The 18,212-nt window shown below is 35.3% G+C and overlaps 2 protein-coding genes across 6 annotated transcripts in view; one reads left to right on the plus strand and one right to left on the minus strand.

Moving 5' to 3' along the window:
- Positions 1-186: 186 nt before the first annotated feature.
- LOC106178823 (uncharacterized) overlaps positions 187-18,212 on the minus strand; it is a 32,297-nt gene continuing 14,271 nt past the window's right edge. For 3 of the 4 annotated variants that reach the window (XM_087011238.1, XM_087011236.1, XM_087011237.1), the window contains exons 14-21: positions 18,079-18,169; positions 17,795-17,905; positions 16,013-16,116; positions 15,356-15,556; positions 14,800-15,022; positions 13,953-14,045; positions 13,177-13,286; positions 187-2,076 (exon numbers count right to left, since the gene is read on the minus strand). In XM_087011238.1, coding sequence (XP_086867364.1) covers positions 1,918-2,076; positions 13,177-13,286; positions 13,953-14,045; positions 14,800-15,022; positions 15,356-15,556; positions 16,013-16,116; positions 17,795-17,905; positions 18,079-18,169 — 1,092 coding nt within the window. In that variant the 3' untranslated portion in view covers positions 187-1,917. The remainder of the gene's footprint in view (positions 2,077-13,176; positions 13,287-13,952; positions 14,046-14,799; positions 15,023-15,355; positions 15,557-16,012; positions 16,117-17,794; positions 17,906-18,078; positions 18,170-18,212) is intronic. The other variant, XM_087011239.1, reaches the window with a different exon arrangement.
- LOC106160350 (uncharacterized) lies at positions 4,953-10,446 on the plus strand. Of its 2 annotated transcripts, XM_087011216.1 has the most exons (3): positions 4,953-9,876; positions 10,155-10,216; positions 10,403-10,446. In XM_087011216.1, the coding sequence occupies exon 1, from the start codon at positions 4,957-4,959 to the stop codon at positions 9,349-9,351; it is 4,395 nt and encodes a 1,464-aa protein (XP_086867342.1). In that variant the 5' UTR covers positions 4,953-4,956; the 3' UTR covers positions 9,352-9,876; positions 10,155-10,216; positions 10,403-10,446. The 2 variants fall into 2 exon arrangements, with proteins under 2 accessions (XP_086867342.1, XP_086867341.1); XM_087011215.1 differs by having other exon boundaries at positions 10,155-10,446.

Raw genomic sequence — 18,212 nt, forward strand, 5'->3', positions numbered from 1 at the left:
ATCGACAAATGAAATTGTTCAAATGTGAATTTTGTTCACAGGCAGGCTAATAGTCAGCAAAAATTAAAAACAGACAATTACGTCTATTAACTTTTAGGGTTTTTGAGTGTGGTTTTTACGGGGCTTGCGGTGTGTGGGTGAGGGAGGAGAAAGATAATCTGGAAAAGGTAAAGACACAATATGCTGTTCAAATTCAAACTCATTTTAATCCGTCATAATGTTATGTTAGATTTCATCACCCAAAAATTTGCATCAAATCTATATGGCACATAATTTTCATTCTGCACATTCTGCTGCTAACACTGGTGCATGTTCAGGTACAGTATCTGTATGCTGCAAATGTTACGTATACATGTACATGTAACTTAATTTCTTTCACAATTGCTTCATAAAAACAACTACAACAACAAGTATAAACCATTTTTAAATGGCAGCTAATAGTAACAAAAATATCATATTTTAAATACTTAATTTTGGAGAGCAAACAGTATTTTTGCTACATTAAAACTTTCCCTGATCAGTTCAAGACCATGTTCCACAGAAAGCGTTTCTCTGAGCCACTTCAGTGGCACACTTTGTGTAATATTAGCACATATTCCAAGTGATTTTCAATTAAATGCTATAAATTATAGTGCCCCCTAACATGGAATGAAAAAACAGTCATTAAAGAGGCATATAAAATAGTTATGTTAACATTATACAAAATGTTCAAGCTTTAAACACGTGAAAAAAATGGAGCTAATAATAAAATGTAACTTTTTAAAAATCAGGGTTGGTTGTGCTCATTAACCATCTCGTCAATTGTCAAAAAAATTTCTATGTTCAGTTCAGTTCTCTAAGGAACATCACTAGAAATCTGCCAGTAACTCTTATAGAATTTTTAACGTGTATAAATGTAATGAAAACTATTTACTCAGTCAAAGTTTCTTCTGTAAAGTTAAGCATTTGAAAGATTATTTAATATGTACATTAGGATACACACAATTTCATATAAAATGTTACTCTTAAGAATTATGAATAAGTATAACAAATATCACTTTGTATTCCAATCTCCCTAATACATATTTATATGAATCACAGTGACTCCAAGTTAAACATTTGTAAATCACAGCATAATAAGGACACTGTAACAGAGAGATACAACTTTTTTTGCAAAGTATTAGAAAGAAATTTCAATATATGCATTCAGATATACATACATTATGAACTGCTTAAGACTCATGAATACATTTTAGAACATTGCTTTGTCTTCAAATCATATTAATTACATACACAAACACACACAGAGATACATTTAATATATCTTAATTTTACCATATATATATTAGTACAATTTTCCTTAAGGAAAGAGGTTTAACCCTTTCTTGGTAATAAAAGTTGGAATCCTATTAATTCTGCAGAGTGACACTGAAATGATGCCATTTTTTAAAAGTAACTCAATTTACAAAGGAGCACTTTCGAGCCTTCTGACCATTAGAGGGCTAAATATTTTCATTTTAAATCTTTCAAGCTTGCATTTATTGATATCAAAGATTTAATATTTTCAGCAAAGCTATTACTATCTGCTCTTAAAACATATCTATCATACAGTATGTAAGAATACAGTCACATTCAAACAAAATTTTGTCCAGTGGCTCTTATAAAACTAAGATACATCTCAAGACCAATGTTATACAAAATATTTCAGGTTTGTCAACTGTAAAAAAAAAAAAAAAAGAAAAGAAAAGAAACAGCTTTTTGAAAGCCCTTCTATGATAGGAAGAAAAAAACAGCTTTATGAAAGTCCTGCCCTGATAGGAAGAAAAAAAAACAGGCTTTTTAAAAGCCCTGCTCTGATAGGTGAAACAGAAACAAAGGTTTCAGAAAATCCTGCTTTAACAGGATTGCGGTGCCACATCAAATGGCAGACAGATATATTCAACTCTGTCCATGAACACAGTTTGATTGTTGTGCTTCGTTGTTATTCTCGATGATTCCAGGAAACAGGAAGAGTTGTGGCTCCGTCAACATACTTTTAAACAAGGACATCTGCTTCTTGTTCCCATCACTATCCTTGTTCATCATCAGCTTATTGACCTAGATAAAATAAATAAACCATTAAATTAACAAGGCAGCAAAGCTGTCAAATGTACAGACAAAAAACAGAAAATAAAGATGCAAAAAAGGTCATTTTGTCAATTTTGATGCAATAATAAATAATGCTTATAATAGCACTGTCAGTCAACACTGAATTTTAATCTTGCACAACGGGTAACATGGTCAATAACAGGAGCAGACCCAGAGATATTTTCTGACAGTATTACAAAGTATCTATGTTGATCCATCCTCCATTTTGATGGTCTTCCAACATAAAAAAATAGATACCAGTCACTATAAACTTAATAACCTGACTGTCTTCCGGAAGACCCAGAAGATGGTATCAATCCACCCCTTCAATAAGATTACAGTTTCAGGACCATGAGAGTTCAAATTCACATTATGAAAGTCTCAATATCTGAAAAATGATGACAGTGCATAAAATAATATTACATAATGTTTAAAGACATAAAAAACAATACAACTGCTTATGTAGAAATACAGAAAATGTGCAGAGCCCCAGGCAGATGAGAGTTAAAAGTCACAAATGCAAGTGTTTGAGAAAAAATTATAAAGGAAAACAACAAAACTAGAAAAGCACTTTGAGAGTGCAGACCTCTGCCAAGGCAGCAATTGTTGATTATTATTGATAATTGATTGATTATTGATCCGGACCACCACCAAAAATTAATCATTGTCCTCTTTGGCCCACTTCCGACAGTTCCTGAAAATTTCTGCAAAATTGGTCCATAACTTTTTGTGTTATGTGGATGACAGACAGACAAACAGGGGTGAAAATATAACCCCCTTGGCAGAGCTTGAGGTAAATATAATTCCAATGAAGATGCTATTCAAACTTTTAATCTTCCAGTTTGATATATATATATATATATATATATATATATATGTAGTGGCTAGAATTCTATATCCCGTGTTTAAGGGAAAGTAATTACCACGTAGTCTCACATACTGCATTCGGTGCAATTGCTATGTATTTGGTTGAGAAAATGATCTTTAGAAGAAGGAGATTCGTAAGTTGGGAGAGGTGCACACGTTCAGATTCACGGAGGACGCAACACTCGCACGTATGAAGAGGAAGTAGGAAAAAAGACAAATAAGTACAGTATGTATTTGCCCGGTCCTTTCTTAAAACTCATTTTATATATGTTGCTTGGTTACTAGACCTATTTTATAGCTCATTACGTAATTAGCATATAAGTTTGCAAGTAATGTAAAGGCATTTTAAGAACACGTGTTATAATGCATGAATGTATTAGGCGTGGTTAACAAACAAACTTTGTCAGGCCTGTAAGTTTACGTTTATTTTCTTTCCTTAGGTATTGAGTATTTTTATCTCAGCTAGCTACATAATTTCATGAAGTTGTTTTATATTTATTACAGTGTCAGCAGACAAAGGTTACGGTATTTTGTCATGTTTCACAAGTCGAGGCTAGACAAGTCTAGTGAGTAGCTAGTTTATGTATGTTATCATTTAATTTTGGAATTAATTTGTTTCTTCTTAACTTTGTAATGCACTTATAAAAGAAATTGATTTAATAACAGTGACATTCAGTTATTATATAAGTAAGTCATATTGAAAAGGATCATGAAGTATAGATGTTAAGTATCTTTATTTATTATTATTTCAGAACGTATCTTATTGTAGTGGATCAATAAAGGCTCAAACAGACAACCTGCGTTTGTTAAGATATTGGACGCTACATGCAGTTTAGACTTTTGCCTATCACGGAACAGACCTAAAGAAAGAAGAAGCTGATTTTGTACCAAGTCAATACCAAGTCAAGTCAACAAAGATGTCTGATTTAGAAGATGTAACCGAAGATCCAATGACTTTAAAACGTCTACGAGGGGCTGCTAAAGGTGTTGTGACACGAACCATAAATCAGATAAATTCATTTATGAGTAGCAATTTAGTAAAGGAGGTAGAAGAAGGGCTCGAAGCACTTAGTCAAGCAGTTAATAAGTTTGTTAAAGCCCATGAACGTTACCATGTAACTCTGAAGGACGAGGATGACATTGATGTCTCAGAAGGATATTTATCATCTGTGCTACATGAAGTTAGGGATTTTAGAGCTTCAACTTTGTCTTGGATTGGCAGGGTAAGGGAGAAACCAGAGCCCCTTGTTGAACAGCAAGCTGAAGAAAATGTGACTTCTGTGCTCAGTCAGATTCTCAAGGAGATCAAACAGCAACGTGATAGCCAGGAGCAAAATAAACAAGAATTTTCGCGTCTTATAAAAGAGCAAGAAGAAAGGTTACGTGAGGAATTTAGATTAGTTAAGGAGCAGACCGACGTAAAGCCGCTTTTTCCAGAAACCACACAAGGTGAAAAGAGAATAGCAGCTGAATCACCTGCTTCTGCAGCTGAGTCTTCATTGGCCCAACTTTTGAAATTATCACAACAACAACAACAAGCCAGCATAGAGTCTATGCGTCTCCCACCGGCAGATCTAATCAAGTTTGATGGAGATCACATAAAGTATTGGCCTTTTATGAGACTTTTCTCTTCAATGGTGGATAAAATGACAGTGACCGATGATGAAAAACTAACTAGGTTATATCATTACACAGTAGGCCCAGCAAGAGATGCTATATCCCCCTGTTTGTACCACCCGGATCCAAGGAAGGGTTTCTCAGAAGCGATGACAACTCTGAAGAGAAGGTTTGGCAATCCGTATCTGATTTCTCAAGCCTGGATCAACAAAGTTTTAAATCACAAATCAATAAAAGACAGTGCACAATTGAGAGCATTTGCCGATACACTTCGAGGGTGCCAAGATACGTTAAGTGCCATGAATTGTGAGGCAGAATTAAATACAGGACAATCTATGAAGAATTATTGAGAAACTTCCATTAGATATGAGGAAAAAATGGTTAGAGAACAATCACAAGATCACAGCATTGGGCAAATTTCCGACTTTGAATGATGTGGTAAAGATGGTTGAAGTGGAAGCAGAGAAGAGGCGTGACCCTGTATTTGGTTCTTTGGTTGACATGTCACTTGTTTCAAGCAAATCGTCCATCAAGGCTCAGTCATTTATTGCTGAATCCAAAGCGTCAGAAAGTTTCTCAAGAGAAGGTAATCTGCCTGCAGCAGTCAGCAAGCATTGTATCAGATGCAGCCAAGACCATTGGTTGGACCAGTGCCCAGTTTTTGTGTCAGACAAATATGAAGAAAGAAGGAAGATGGTGTTAAGCAAAGGTCTGTGCTTCAAATGTCTTAAACCAAACCACACAGCACATGAATGTAAATTTAAAAGGAACTGTGAAGTTTGTGGGAAAAGGCATCATACTCTTCTACATAGTTACAATAGTATGCCAAATGAGAACAATTCCTCTACCCCTCCACGTGCTGCTAATGGGTTTGTTGACACGGAAAATGTTGCAATAGGACTACCCATAGTGCCAGTGAAGGTGAAAAACCCAAATGGAAACAATGTAGTGCAAACGTACGCACTACTGGACAGCGGTTCAAATTCCACCTTCTGCACTGAAGGTCTCAAGAAGAAACTGGGAATAAAGGGAAAGAAAACACAGTACACACTAACAACCCTAGAAAAAGAAGCTACCCCAGTGATTGGAGAAATTGTCAGCTTACAGATAAGTGATGTAGATGAAAACCATAGTATGCAACTGTCAACAGTATTAACAAGAAGCAAACTCCCTATATCATTAGAAGACAGGGCAACACAAGAAGACATCAGTGAATGGACCCACTTACAGGACATCCCCTTCTACTTTCACAAACAAGATGAAACAATAGGGCTGCTTATTGGAAATGATAACTTTGAAGCATTAAGGCCCAAGAAAGTGGTTAGTGGAGGAGAGGGAGAACCATGTGCTATACAGACTGTACTCGGATGGACAATAAATGGCCCACTAAAACGGAAAGGAAAGACTGTGACTTCAAATTTCATAAGGAAAGATTCCCAACTTACTCAAATGTTTAACAAGTACACTGAAAGAGACTTTGAGGAAGTTAAAGGAAAAGAAGAGATGTCCAGAGAAGATATCAAGGCACTAGGGATATTCAAGACAAGTGTGAAATATGAAGATGGGCATTATTGCGTAGACTTACCATGGAGAGAAGAAAAACCTCTTGATAACAACATTGATATGGCAAGGAGGAGGCTGTTACTATTAAAGAAAAGGTTGGACAAGGACCCAGAGTTAAAGGTGAATTATGTGGGTGCAATGAAAGAAAACTTGAAGAAGGGATATGCTGAGAAAGTTATGACAAACAAAGATCAACCGCAGGCATGGTATCTGCCACATTTTCCAGTATTCAATCCAGCAAAACCTGAGAAGACAAGAATAGTTTTTGATTGTGCGTCCAAATTCAAAGGAAGATCTTTGAATGACTGTCTGCTACAGGGGCCCGATCTTACAAGTTCATTATTTGGTGTGCTCACAAGATTTAGAAAAAATGAAGTAGCAGTAATGGGAGATATCAAAGAAATGTTTCATCAAGTGAGAGTTAGCCCAGCTCACTGTGACTACTTAAGATTCCTTTGGTGGGATACAGAAGACTTCAATGAGGAACCAGGAATATACAGGATGAAAGTTCACCTGTTTGGAGCCACGTCATCACCTAGTGTATGCAGCTATGCATTGCAAAAGACAGCTGAAGATAATGAAAAGGAGTTTGGCAATGAGATTGCTCAAAGTGTGAAGGAAAATTTCTATGTTGATGATTGTTTGAAGTCGCTACATTCAGAAGAAGAGGCAATTCACTTTGTTACCAAAGTTACGCAATTGCTTGATAAAGGAGGTTTCAAGATTACCAAATGGATATCAAATTCGTCCAAAGTGTTAGAATCCATACCAGAAAGTGACAGAAATCCAAAGGTTAAAGACTTGGACTTAGAAAAGCTACCAATTGAGAAAGCTTTAGGAGTGTTGTGGGACACTGAGAAGGATTCATTTGGATTTAAGGTCAAGGTCAAAGAGAAGCCAGCAACAAGAAGAGGCATTTTATCCATTATCAGTTCTGTGTATGATCCACTTGGATTTACTGCACCATGTATGTTACAAGCCAAAATATTACTCCAAGATCTAGCCAGGGCCAAGTTGGACTGGGATGAAGAGATAAGTGAGCAGAATTTTAGGATCTGGCAAAGATGGCTGTCTGAAGTGCACAAGTTAGCCAAGTTTTCAAGTCCAAGGTGTTTAAAGCCATGTAAATTTGGTCTAGTGGAGTCATGTCAGTTACATCATTTTTCAGACGCATCACAAGTAGGATATGGAGCAGTTTCGTATGCACGACTGATGAATTATGACAAAGAAGTTAGTGTTGTTTTTCTGGTGGGCAAGTCCAGAGTTACGCCATTGAAAACAGTGACAGTTCCCAGATTAGAGCTAGCTGCAGCCACTGTGTCAGTGAAATTAGACCAGATGATTAGGAAAGAGATAGATTTACCTATTGAAAAATCAGTTTTCTGGACAGACAGCATGGCTGTGCTACGATATATACACAATGAGGATAAAAGGTTTCATACATATGTGGCAAATAGAGTTACAATGATTCGTGAGAATACTGATTTGTGCAATTGGAAGCATGTGTCTAGTGATATAAACCCTGCAGATCATGCTTCAAGAGGGCTCACAGCAAATCAGTTAATTCATGAGAATACATGGATTGCAGGGCCGGCATTTTTGTCCAAGTTTGAAGATGAATGGCCAGCACAAGCTGTTTATGAAGGACAGTTGGACAGTGATGACCCAGAGGTGAAAAGGAAGGTCAGTACATGTGCACAGACAGCAGAAAAAACAGGATTTTTACACAATCTGATTCAGAAGTACTCCTCGTGGACAAAAACTGTGAGAGTTGTTGCCTGGATTTTAAGATTTATTACTAGGCTGAAAGGAGCACAAAGCAAAGAAAGATATTTATCAGTAGATGAAGTTGACGAAGCTGAGATGATAATCATCAAAACTGTACAAAAATCATGTTTTCCTGAAGAGTTCAAATCATTGTCTGAAGGTCAAGGAGTACAGATAAAGAAGTCTAGCAGTTTATACAAGTTGAAGCCCATGATGTTCAATGGTTTGTTATGTGTTGGAGGAAGATTGGTGCATGCAGGGATACCAGAAAAAATGAAACACCCTGTAATATTGCCTAAAAAGCACCATGTTACACATTTGATTATTCAACATTATCATCAGGCATGTGGTCATTCAGGGAGAGATTATGTTCTTTCACAGCTCAGAAGCAGATATTGGATAATCAAGGCCAATTCCACTGTACGTCATGTTCTTCACAGTTGTCATGATTGTAAAAGAAGACAAGCTTCACCATGTGTCCAACAGATGTCAGACTTGCCTGAAGAAAGGGTTAAACCAGACAAGCCACCGTTTACATATGTTGGGATAGATTATTTTGGACCCTTTCACATTAAGAGAGCAAGAAGTATGGTCAAATATTATGGGTGTATATTTACATGTTTGTCATCTAAAGCAGTACACATTGAAGTTTCAAGTGCATTGGATACAGACGCATTTATTAATGCGCTGCGCAGGTTTATCGCCAGGAGAGGTGCTCCAGAGTTGATCAGAAGTGACAATGGCACTAATTTTGTGGCAGGAGAACGAGAATTAAGGGAATCCATTTTATCATGGAATCAAGAAGCTGTTAATGACTTTCTAGTGCAAAAACATGTGAAATGGGTGTTTAATCCACCTTCTGCCTCACACTGGGGAGGAGTGTGGGAGAGGTGCATTAGAAGCATACGTAAAGTGCTATCTGCAGTGCTGAAGCTACAGACTTTGGATGTTGAAGGGTTAATGACTTTCATGACTGAAGTAGAATCCATACTGAATGGAAGGCCAATTACCACAGTCTCTGATGATCCAAATGACTTGGAGCCTCTGACACCGAATCACTTGCTTCTCCTACGATCAGTAAATAATTTACCACCAGGAGTATTCAGGAAAGAAGATTTATATGTCAGGCGCAGATGGCGTCAAGTTCAGTACATGGCAGACCAATTCTGGAAAAGGTGGATCAGTGAATACTTACCCTTATTGCAAACAAGGCAGAAATGGATTAAGCCAGAAAGAAATATTCATGTTGATGATGTTGTATTACTGGTTGATGATGTGTTACCTCGAGGAAATTGGCCTCTTGCCCGTGTGGTTAACATTTTTCCTGGAGATGATGGTCTTGTGCGCAAAGTTAGAGTCAGGACACAAAATTCCATGTTAGTACGACCTGTAACCAAGTGTGTGTTTTTGGAAGGTCAAAATGAAGATTAACATTGTTTATGATATAATCAAGGTGAATAATTAGACCTAAGGATACATCAAGTGGATGTGTTAAACAGTGTAAGGGATGTAGGCGGATCGCTGTCCCAGTGAGACTTGAAAATGTTATGTTTTTGATTATATTGAATGTTTTTTTTTTAAATAGTTTATAAGGGATTTCTCTTTGCTATACTTACAATACATTGTTTATGTTATACCGTATTTGAATAATTAAGATCACTAGTAGCAGTTTGCTGAAGTAGTTAAAGATATATATGGATAGTTAAGAAGCATGGCATGCTCTTAAGGTGGAGGGTGTATGTAGTGGCTAGAATTCTATATCCCGTGTTTAAGGGAAAGTAATTACCATGTAGTCTCACATACTGCATTCGGTGCAATTGCTATGTATTTGGTTGAGAAAATGATCTTTAGAAGAAGGAGATTCGTAAGTTGGGAGAGGTGCACACGTTCAGATTCACGGAGGACGCAACACTCGCACGTATGAAGAGAAAGTAGGAAAAAAGACAAATAAGTACAGTATGTATTTGCCCGGTCCTTTCTTAAAACTCATTTTATATATGTTGCTTGGTTACTAGACCTATTTTATAGCTCATTACGTAATTAGCATATAAGTTTGCAAGTAATGTAAAGGCATTTTAAGAACACGTGTTATAATGCATGAATGTATTAGGCGTGGTTAACAAACAAACTTTGTCAGGCCTGTAAGTTTACGTTTATTTTCTTTCCTTAGGTATTGAGTATTTTTATCTCAGCTAGCTACATAATTTCATGAAGTTGTTTTATATTTATTACAGTGTCAGCAGACAAAGGTTACGGTATTTTGTCATGTTTCACAAGTCGAGGCTAGACAAGTCTAGTGAGTAGCTAGTTTATGTATGTTATCATTTAATTTTGGAATTAATTTGTTTCTTCTTAACTTTGTAATGCACTTATAAAAGAAATTGATTTAATAACAGTGACATTCAGTCATTATATAAGTAAGTCATATTGAAAAGGATCATGAAGTATAGATGTTAAGTATCTTTATTTATTATTATTTCAGAACGTATCTTATTGTAGTGGATCAATAAAGGCTCAAACAGACAACCTGCGTTTGTTAAGATATTGGACGCTACAATATATATATATATATATATAACTTATTTGCAATATTAAACAAAATTTACCTGCATAATTATCACTGCTTCCTTATTATTAATCTAGCAGAGAGCTTTACCTTTGGGAGTTTACAGGGAAATATCAACAAGTGTGCTTTACGTAATCTCATTTAATGGCCTATTAAAGCAAATGACTTTATAACTCTGAAATTAATCTAGTGATACCCAAGGGTAATTTACAGACTGACCCACTCAAAGGTCTTCAGGCCCATAAGTCACACCTTAAGAAAAGCACAAAACCATAATGCCCAAAATAGGAGACTACCAATCCTGATGCAATAATACATTATGTTTAACTGCACAGTCAACATCAACTTATGCACAACAGGTAACACAGACGAAAGTAAAAGCATAAGGGTCCAGGCCCATCAGAGTTCAAGTTTATACTTAGAAAGTGCCAGAATGAGAAAAATGAAAATTTCACAAAAAATGCATAAATACAATAAACATGATAATCCAATAGAGCTGGTTTTCTCATGAGCTGAAGGCCAATCCTAAAAATCGTACTTGTAAGTTTAAAATTATAATAAGTAGCACAGTTTTCTTTTCATAATGTTTGCCGTAGCAGTGCAAAAAGATTGTTGTCAATTTTGATGTAACATTACATAATAAATTAGAGAATAATTATCACCAATTTTTGTTTATTGACTATAAATAGGATGGACATGTAGAAAATATGATTACCATTTGGCTTCATGTCCATGGGAGCTCCGAGTCCCACAATGAATATGCCAAAAAGATAATGAATATTACACTAAAATGTATAACTTCCAGAAAAAGAAGCCAATTAGACTGCTTTTCTAACTCAGGCTGCATTTTAGTCCTGTGTTTCTTTATTGAAAGTTTGACAGTCATAAGTAACACGGTTTTCCCATAATGGTCATCAAGGCAGCAGCACCAAAAATTGTGTTTTCTTCTATTTTGATGCAACATTACATAATGCTTAACAGCATACTGACCATCGATTTTTAATAATAAAATATAAGTGTCATGGATTTTCACAAAATGTGACTAGCATGGGTCTTCAAGCCCGTGGAGGTTCTAAGTCACACCTTGGAAATGCCAATATGTGAAAAATTAAATTTTCACAAAAAACTGTTTAATTGCCAGAAAAATTTACCAAACAGACTGCATTGCCTACTGAAGCTGTATTTTAGTCCCATGTTTCTTTCCTGTAAGTTTGAGAACAGTAAGTGACATGATTTTCCTTAAATGGTCATCATGGGAGCACTGCCCAAAATAGGGGTTTCTTCAAATTTTGATGCAATATTACATAATGTTTTACAGCATAATGACCATCAATTTTTAATTATAAAATATTAGTATCATGGTTATTCAGAAAATGTAACTAGCAAAAGTCTTCTGGCCCATGGAACTTCAAAGTCACATATTGAAAATGCCAAAATGTAAACAAGACAGCACTGTTCTGAAATGGGTTTATTTCCATTTTTAACACTTTTTTAACATAAAACAAAATAAACAGTTTACTGCCATTTTTATATGACCAATGAAGAAAATTGATGAGATGGGAAAAGTATCAATAGAACAGTGTTAAATGTCCAACTTCCTCCATTCTGAGATTCTGAACATAGTGGATGAATGCATCTGACAAACTGCAATGATATGAGTTTATTTCCATTTTTGACACTTTATTACACAATACATGATAACAAGTTTACCATCATTTTTACAAAATCAACTAACAATGTTGTAAAGATGCAGGAAATGTCAAACAAACACTTTTACGTATCTTATTAGTTCAATAATGAGACTGTTCACATGCCTAAGAATTGAATGTGAGGAAATGTGAAAAAACAGCATAACTTCTAAAATAATGGACTGATTATGCTGATTTTCAAACTCAACCTGCGTTTTAGTAAGATTGGCCCCTCCTGTGAGTATAATGACAATTGGCCAATCTGTTTTTCTTATATTGTGTTATCAATGTTGCATATATACTGAAAAAAGTGAAAAAACAGCATAAATTCCCTATAAAAGACCCAATCGTGCTGATTTTCGAACTTGACCTGCGTATTATGAATATTCATCAGTTCTGTAAGTTTCGAGTCAAAAGGTAAAATGGTTTTCCACTTATCGTGTTATCGGTGCTGCATATATGCTGAAAAAAGTGAAAAAACAGCATAAATTCCCTAAAAGTGACCCGATCATGCTGATTTTCGAACTTGACCTGCGTATTATGAATATTCATCAGTTCTGCAAGTTTCAAGTCAAAAGGTAAAATGGTTTTCCACTTATCGTGTTATCGGTAAAAGTGCACGGCGACGACGGCGACGATGGCGACAACAGACGCAGATGATGGCTATATGTACAGACACATCTGTGTCTGTACATAAAAATATTAAAAACATGTTTTGTAATTTTCATCATCACCTGTGAAATTTATCTCCATTATGCTCACACTGAGGGACTCAAAAAATTAGTCACTTAAAAACAAATGAAAAATGGTTTATAGAGAACACAATTTTGTCAACAATACGTAGTAATTTGGGGAAAAGATCTGAAATTTCCGTTTTTTTTTTGTTTTTTTTCATATATGTATAACAAATACTGTACACCTTAAGCCTATTCATAAAAACAAAGTGATTTTTGTTTTATTTTCCTTGAAATATAAGCCATGTAATCTTGTTAATTGACCCACCGCATTCAGCATGGCACACACATCTAAACAACAGGCAAACTTCATGAACACCCAGACCAAAGTTTGTATATACCAGCTTCCTCTCTGAGGGTCCCGATAGGCCACATAACCTAATATCAAATATCAAATATTATATGGTATAAAATACTACCGTTCAATGAACTGTATATGTAGGTTTCAATTATCATTGTTTGATTAAACAGTGAAAACTCAGATTATGACCGTTTACCATGTCAGAAGTTGTGATATGATAAGCACACAAAACTGATGAATCTTAAAGGGATAATAACTGTTTGTTTTGGCCAAAAAATGAATTTTTTCCTGGGGTAAACAACATTTTTTCCATACTTACCAATGGTTAACAAATCCATTTCTTCACTCAAAGTTAGTCCCTGTCTTTTTTTTCTTAAAAGATTGGTTTTATGTTAGATATAATCTCTTAAGAGAGATCTCTTCATATGGGATCTATATTTCACAATAAAAAACATTGTGAACAACTCATCAAAATATAATATATTCTATTTTACCACATAAATGGCAGTTATAGTTATTATTCTGATATCTGAGCTTGTCACTGGACCACATGACCTCCACAAATGGCTAAACTCTGTAATAATCAAAAAATTTTTGAAAAAACCAGGGACTAACTTTGGATGTAGAAATGGACTTATTAACCGTTGGTAAGTATGGGAAAATTGTTGTTTACTCCAGGAAAATTCATTTTTTGGCCAAAACAAATGGTTATTATCCCTTAAAGTAGGAAACATCTGACTCACCAGGCTCAGTAGGGTAGCCTATTAACATGTCCGTTCTAGTTGGAATGGTGGGGACAAGATCACTATCAGCCTGGACCCCAGAATCTTCCCTTCCTGAAAATATATAAATTGTTGCTGATAATTTGCGTACAGCTGAAAAAGAGGAAAATAATTTACATCTGTGAGCATGTTATCAATTTTAAAAAAATTATAAGCACCCATAATTCTAAGCTATATAGCATTTATTTAATTTGTAAATGATGTTTCAGATATGGGATAACTGTCTGTCCACCAAGTTCTTACTGTTTGAAATGCCAGAAGACTTACAACATTTTTTATATAGCAGGTCCTCTGAAACAACATAATAACATAATAACAAATTACATGTAAACATAAGCCAGTGGAAATAAAATACTTAGTTCAGATAAGCACAGAATTGGGAGGACCTGCAGATTTCTTGTAGTATCTCAAAAGTGTTGCCCAGTTTTGTCTGATGTTTAGCAGTAATGCTGTATAATGTCACTGTCACCTCTCTAATAAACCTTTTTATATCCAATTGCTACACAAGTTCCCTTTTTTCAATGGACCTGTTGATCATTTTTTTATCAGTTGTACAAAGATACAAAATGTAACCAAATATTGCTGATTGTGTGTGTGTATATATGGATCTAGTAATCAATTACTGATTCACAAGGGACTTTTTCTGCCCAAAAAGTTGCTTTGTTCAAACCCAACTCCTCTCCCCCAACCTCACCCCCTTGGCCATTTGGCATTTGAAACAAGTGAAAAGTGATATCCATTGTGATTACCCCCAGTGAACCCCCAAGCCCCTCCCCCTTCCCTTCTCCTTCCACACCCACTCACTTACCTCCTCTACAAAACTGAAGAAAGAAGAGCTTTGGTGTCCCCTTCAAAGCAGGGCAGTTCTCGTTGTTAAATATATCAACCACTGTATCCATAGAGACTGTTTCACCATCTGTGCCATAAAATGCATCCTGTCCAGCGCCATGACTGAGAATACAAACCACACTGCAGTTCACATCCTTCTGTTTCTCACTCCCAGCAAAATTCTTCAACTTTTCAATAATTGCCTGAAAGAAAAGAAAGCAGAGCAGTGAAGCAGACTTTTTTTTTTGCAGTTGTCAGAGTTTCGATGATAACAGTCCATATACTGCTACAGGTACTTGCCAGTATTACACGACACTATGTTTTACTCCTTTCCATTATTTAAAACACTGGACAGCAAAGATGTCATATGAAGAGAAACATCCCAGTGAAATCAGAGAAAAAATAAAACCTAAACATGTCATGATCCTACATAAGATACTAATGACAAATCACATGTAAAAGGTATCATCATAATCTCTCCCATATCTATCCTATGGAAAAAAATAAATTATTTCATACATTTTAAAACAACTCACCTGGGCAGTCAGTCCAGTGAAATCATCAAACACTGTTACACCAAAGCAAAGCTGCTTGAACAGGGTCTCCAGTTTGGCAGCATCTACGTCTGTCCCATGTCTGGGGGGCAACACTTTTGTCTTGCCTTTTTTCTGGATGGTAATTGACTGCACATTGATTATGCAAGCACTTCCTTTGGGATGGTTACTCATACGATATGCCTTTATATGTAAAAAAATATAATAATAATAATAATAATAATAATAATAATAATAATAATAATAATGAAGAAAAAGCAATGTGCAACAAGTATGACACCTTTAAATTATCTTTAAGGATAATGGGTATTATAATGTGAATTTTAATATATTTAAATCAACAGATAAAAAACCATTAAAATGATCACCATATTAAGGTGCAATAAATCCTCTCACTCTAGACTTTGATCAGATATTGAAATTAATAATTGGTATTCATTAAAGTTAATCTTTTTAATTCTGTTATGTACACTAAATTTGAAAATAAATTCACAAAATCAAAACAAGATAAATATCTTACCAATATAGTGAAACATTTTTGTGTCCATACAAGGTATAAAAAACTTTAAAAGAGAAACAAATAATAAAAATAATTTTAAAAAGTTTTCACAAGCTTTCATAATTCAAACTGTAGATCACCTGATCTTTATTATCCTTGTAAAACTGCACTGTGGATTTCATGACACTGACACTGTAATTGTCTGGCACTTTAACCTGGCCTAACTGAGACAGTGGGATTTCACCTGTTGGATTCAATAAGAAACAGTTATAAATGAGAGATGCCTAACTGAAAAAGTGGGATTTCACCTGTTGGATTCAATAAGAAACAGTTATAAATGAGAGATGCCTAACTGAAAAAGTGGGATTTCACCTGTTGGATTCAATAAGAAACAGTTATAAATGAGAGTTGCCTAACTGAGACAGTGGGATTTCACCTGTTGGATTCAATAAGAAACAGTTATAAATGAGAGTTGCCTAACTGAGACAGTGGGATTTCACCTGTTGGATTCAATAAGAAACAGTTATAAATGAGAGTTGCCTAACTGAGACAGTGGGATTTCACCTGTTGGATTCAATAAGAAACAGTTATAAATGAGAGTTGCCCAACTGAGACAGTGGGATTTCACCTGTTGGATTCAATAAGAAACAGTTATAAATGAGAGTTGCCCAACTGAGACAGTGGGATTTCACCTGTTGGATTCAATAAGAAACAGTTATAAATGAGAGTTGCCCAACTGAGACAGTGGGATTTCACCTGTTGGATTCAATAAGAAACAGTTATAAATGAGAGTTGCCCAACTGAGACACTGGGATTTCACCTGTTGGATTCAATAAGAAACAGTTATAAATGAGAGTTGCCCAACTGAGACAGTGGGATTTCACCTGTTGGATTCAATAAGAAACAGTTATAAATGAGAGTTGCCCAACTGAGACAGTGGGATTTCACCTGTTGGATTCAATAAGAAACAGTTATAAATGAGAGTTGCCTAACTGAGACAGTGGGATTTCACCTGTTGGATTCAATAAGAAACAGTTATAAATGAGAGTTGCCTAACTGAGACAGTGGGATTTCACCTGTTGGATTCAATAAGAAACAGTTATAAATGAGAGTTGCCTAACTGAGACAGTGGGATTTCACCTGTTGGATTCAATAAGAAACAGTTATAAATGAGAGTTGCCTAACTGAGACAGTGGGATTTCACCTGTTGGAATTAACGAGGACCAGTTATAAATGAGGGATGCCTAACTGAGACAGTGGGATTTCACCTGTTGGAATTAACGAGGACCAGTTATAAATGAGGGATGACTCCAAGAGTGCAGATCTCCACCAAGGAAAAGGGAATTTAAAAATCTTTTAAATGTATTGATAGACCCAAAATCAGTTGAAATTGCATTCACTTCTTTTCCTCCTTAATGACTATCTGTCCTGAAGAGTTTTTAAAATGGAATGAACTTTTTTAGATATCTTGTTCACTTGAAAACAGAAAAAGCAATTCTGATGAAAACAAAACCTCCCAAATTGGAGGAAGTAATAAAATGTATATATCTAAATGACTGTGTCACATTTTTTTATTAGTTTTAATTCTTAAAAGGACCAAAAATAGTGTTTTACATAAAACTAAAACATTTTCACTACACATAAATTAATTACCTACTGAATAAAATAAAAGTAGTGAAAATGTCATTTCAATTCTTATCATTTGGTGTATGTTTAAAAGTTTTGACTTAAAAACAACAGAATAATTACAATGTTGTTTATTTACTGAGATCTATGTTAGCAATAATTCTTCAATCTTTCAAAGATACTTACAGGTCATAAAGTCAGTGATCCTTAAAAGTTAATTTTTCACTAACATTAGACAAAAACAATAAACCATACTTCTCAAAATCAATGTTTTGTTTCTTATTCATTCAGCTTACCATGTGGCTTGACATCTTTTTCATGTTTGAGACACTTGAAAGATCCTCCTTCTCTCTGCTTAATACAGCTGGCACACAAGAAGCTGCAACCACACTCCATTGGCTCTGCAGCTAGAGTGACAAAAATGAAACAAGTCTATAATTATTATTATTTTCTTTAAAAATCAATTACAGCATTATTCTCATTATCATTAAGGTACCTCTCAGGACAGAATGCTAACTTAAAGATAGAATGCTCAGTGTTTAATGACATCATGTCTTACATCAAGAGCACCGTGGCATACCTGTGTTGTGAACAAGGCAGTAGACACACTTTTCTGTCTTGAAGCTGTCGCCTGCTTCCAGGCCTGCATACAAAGCTCCTCCCACATGTTGCTAAATAGTGATGCATAAAATTATTAAAGGCAGACATATTACC

The sequence above is a fragment of the Lingula anatina genome, chromosome 4 (assembly GCF_051362555.1).
Source record: "Lingula anatina isolate TDL-2025a chromosome 4, LinAna3.0, whole genome shotgun sequence".
In the NCBI taxonomy this organism is placed as follows: Eukaryota; Metazoa; Brachiopoda; class Lingulata; order Lingulida; family Lingulidae; genus Lingula; species Lingula anatina.

Coding starts and splice junctions, on each gene's coding strand:
- LOC106160350 (XM_087011215.1), top strand. CDS start 4,957: ATGAGGAAAAAATGGTTAGAGAACAATCACAAGATCACAGCATTGGGC.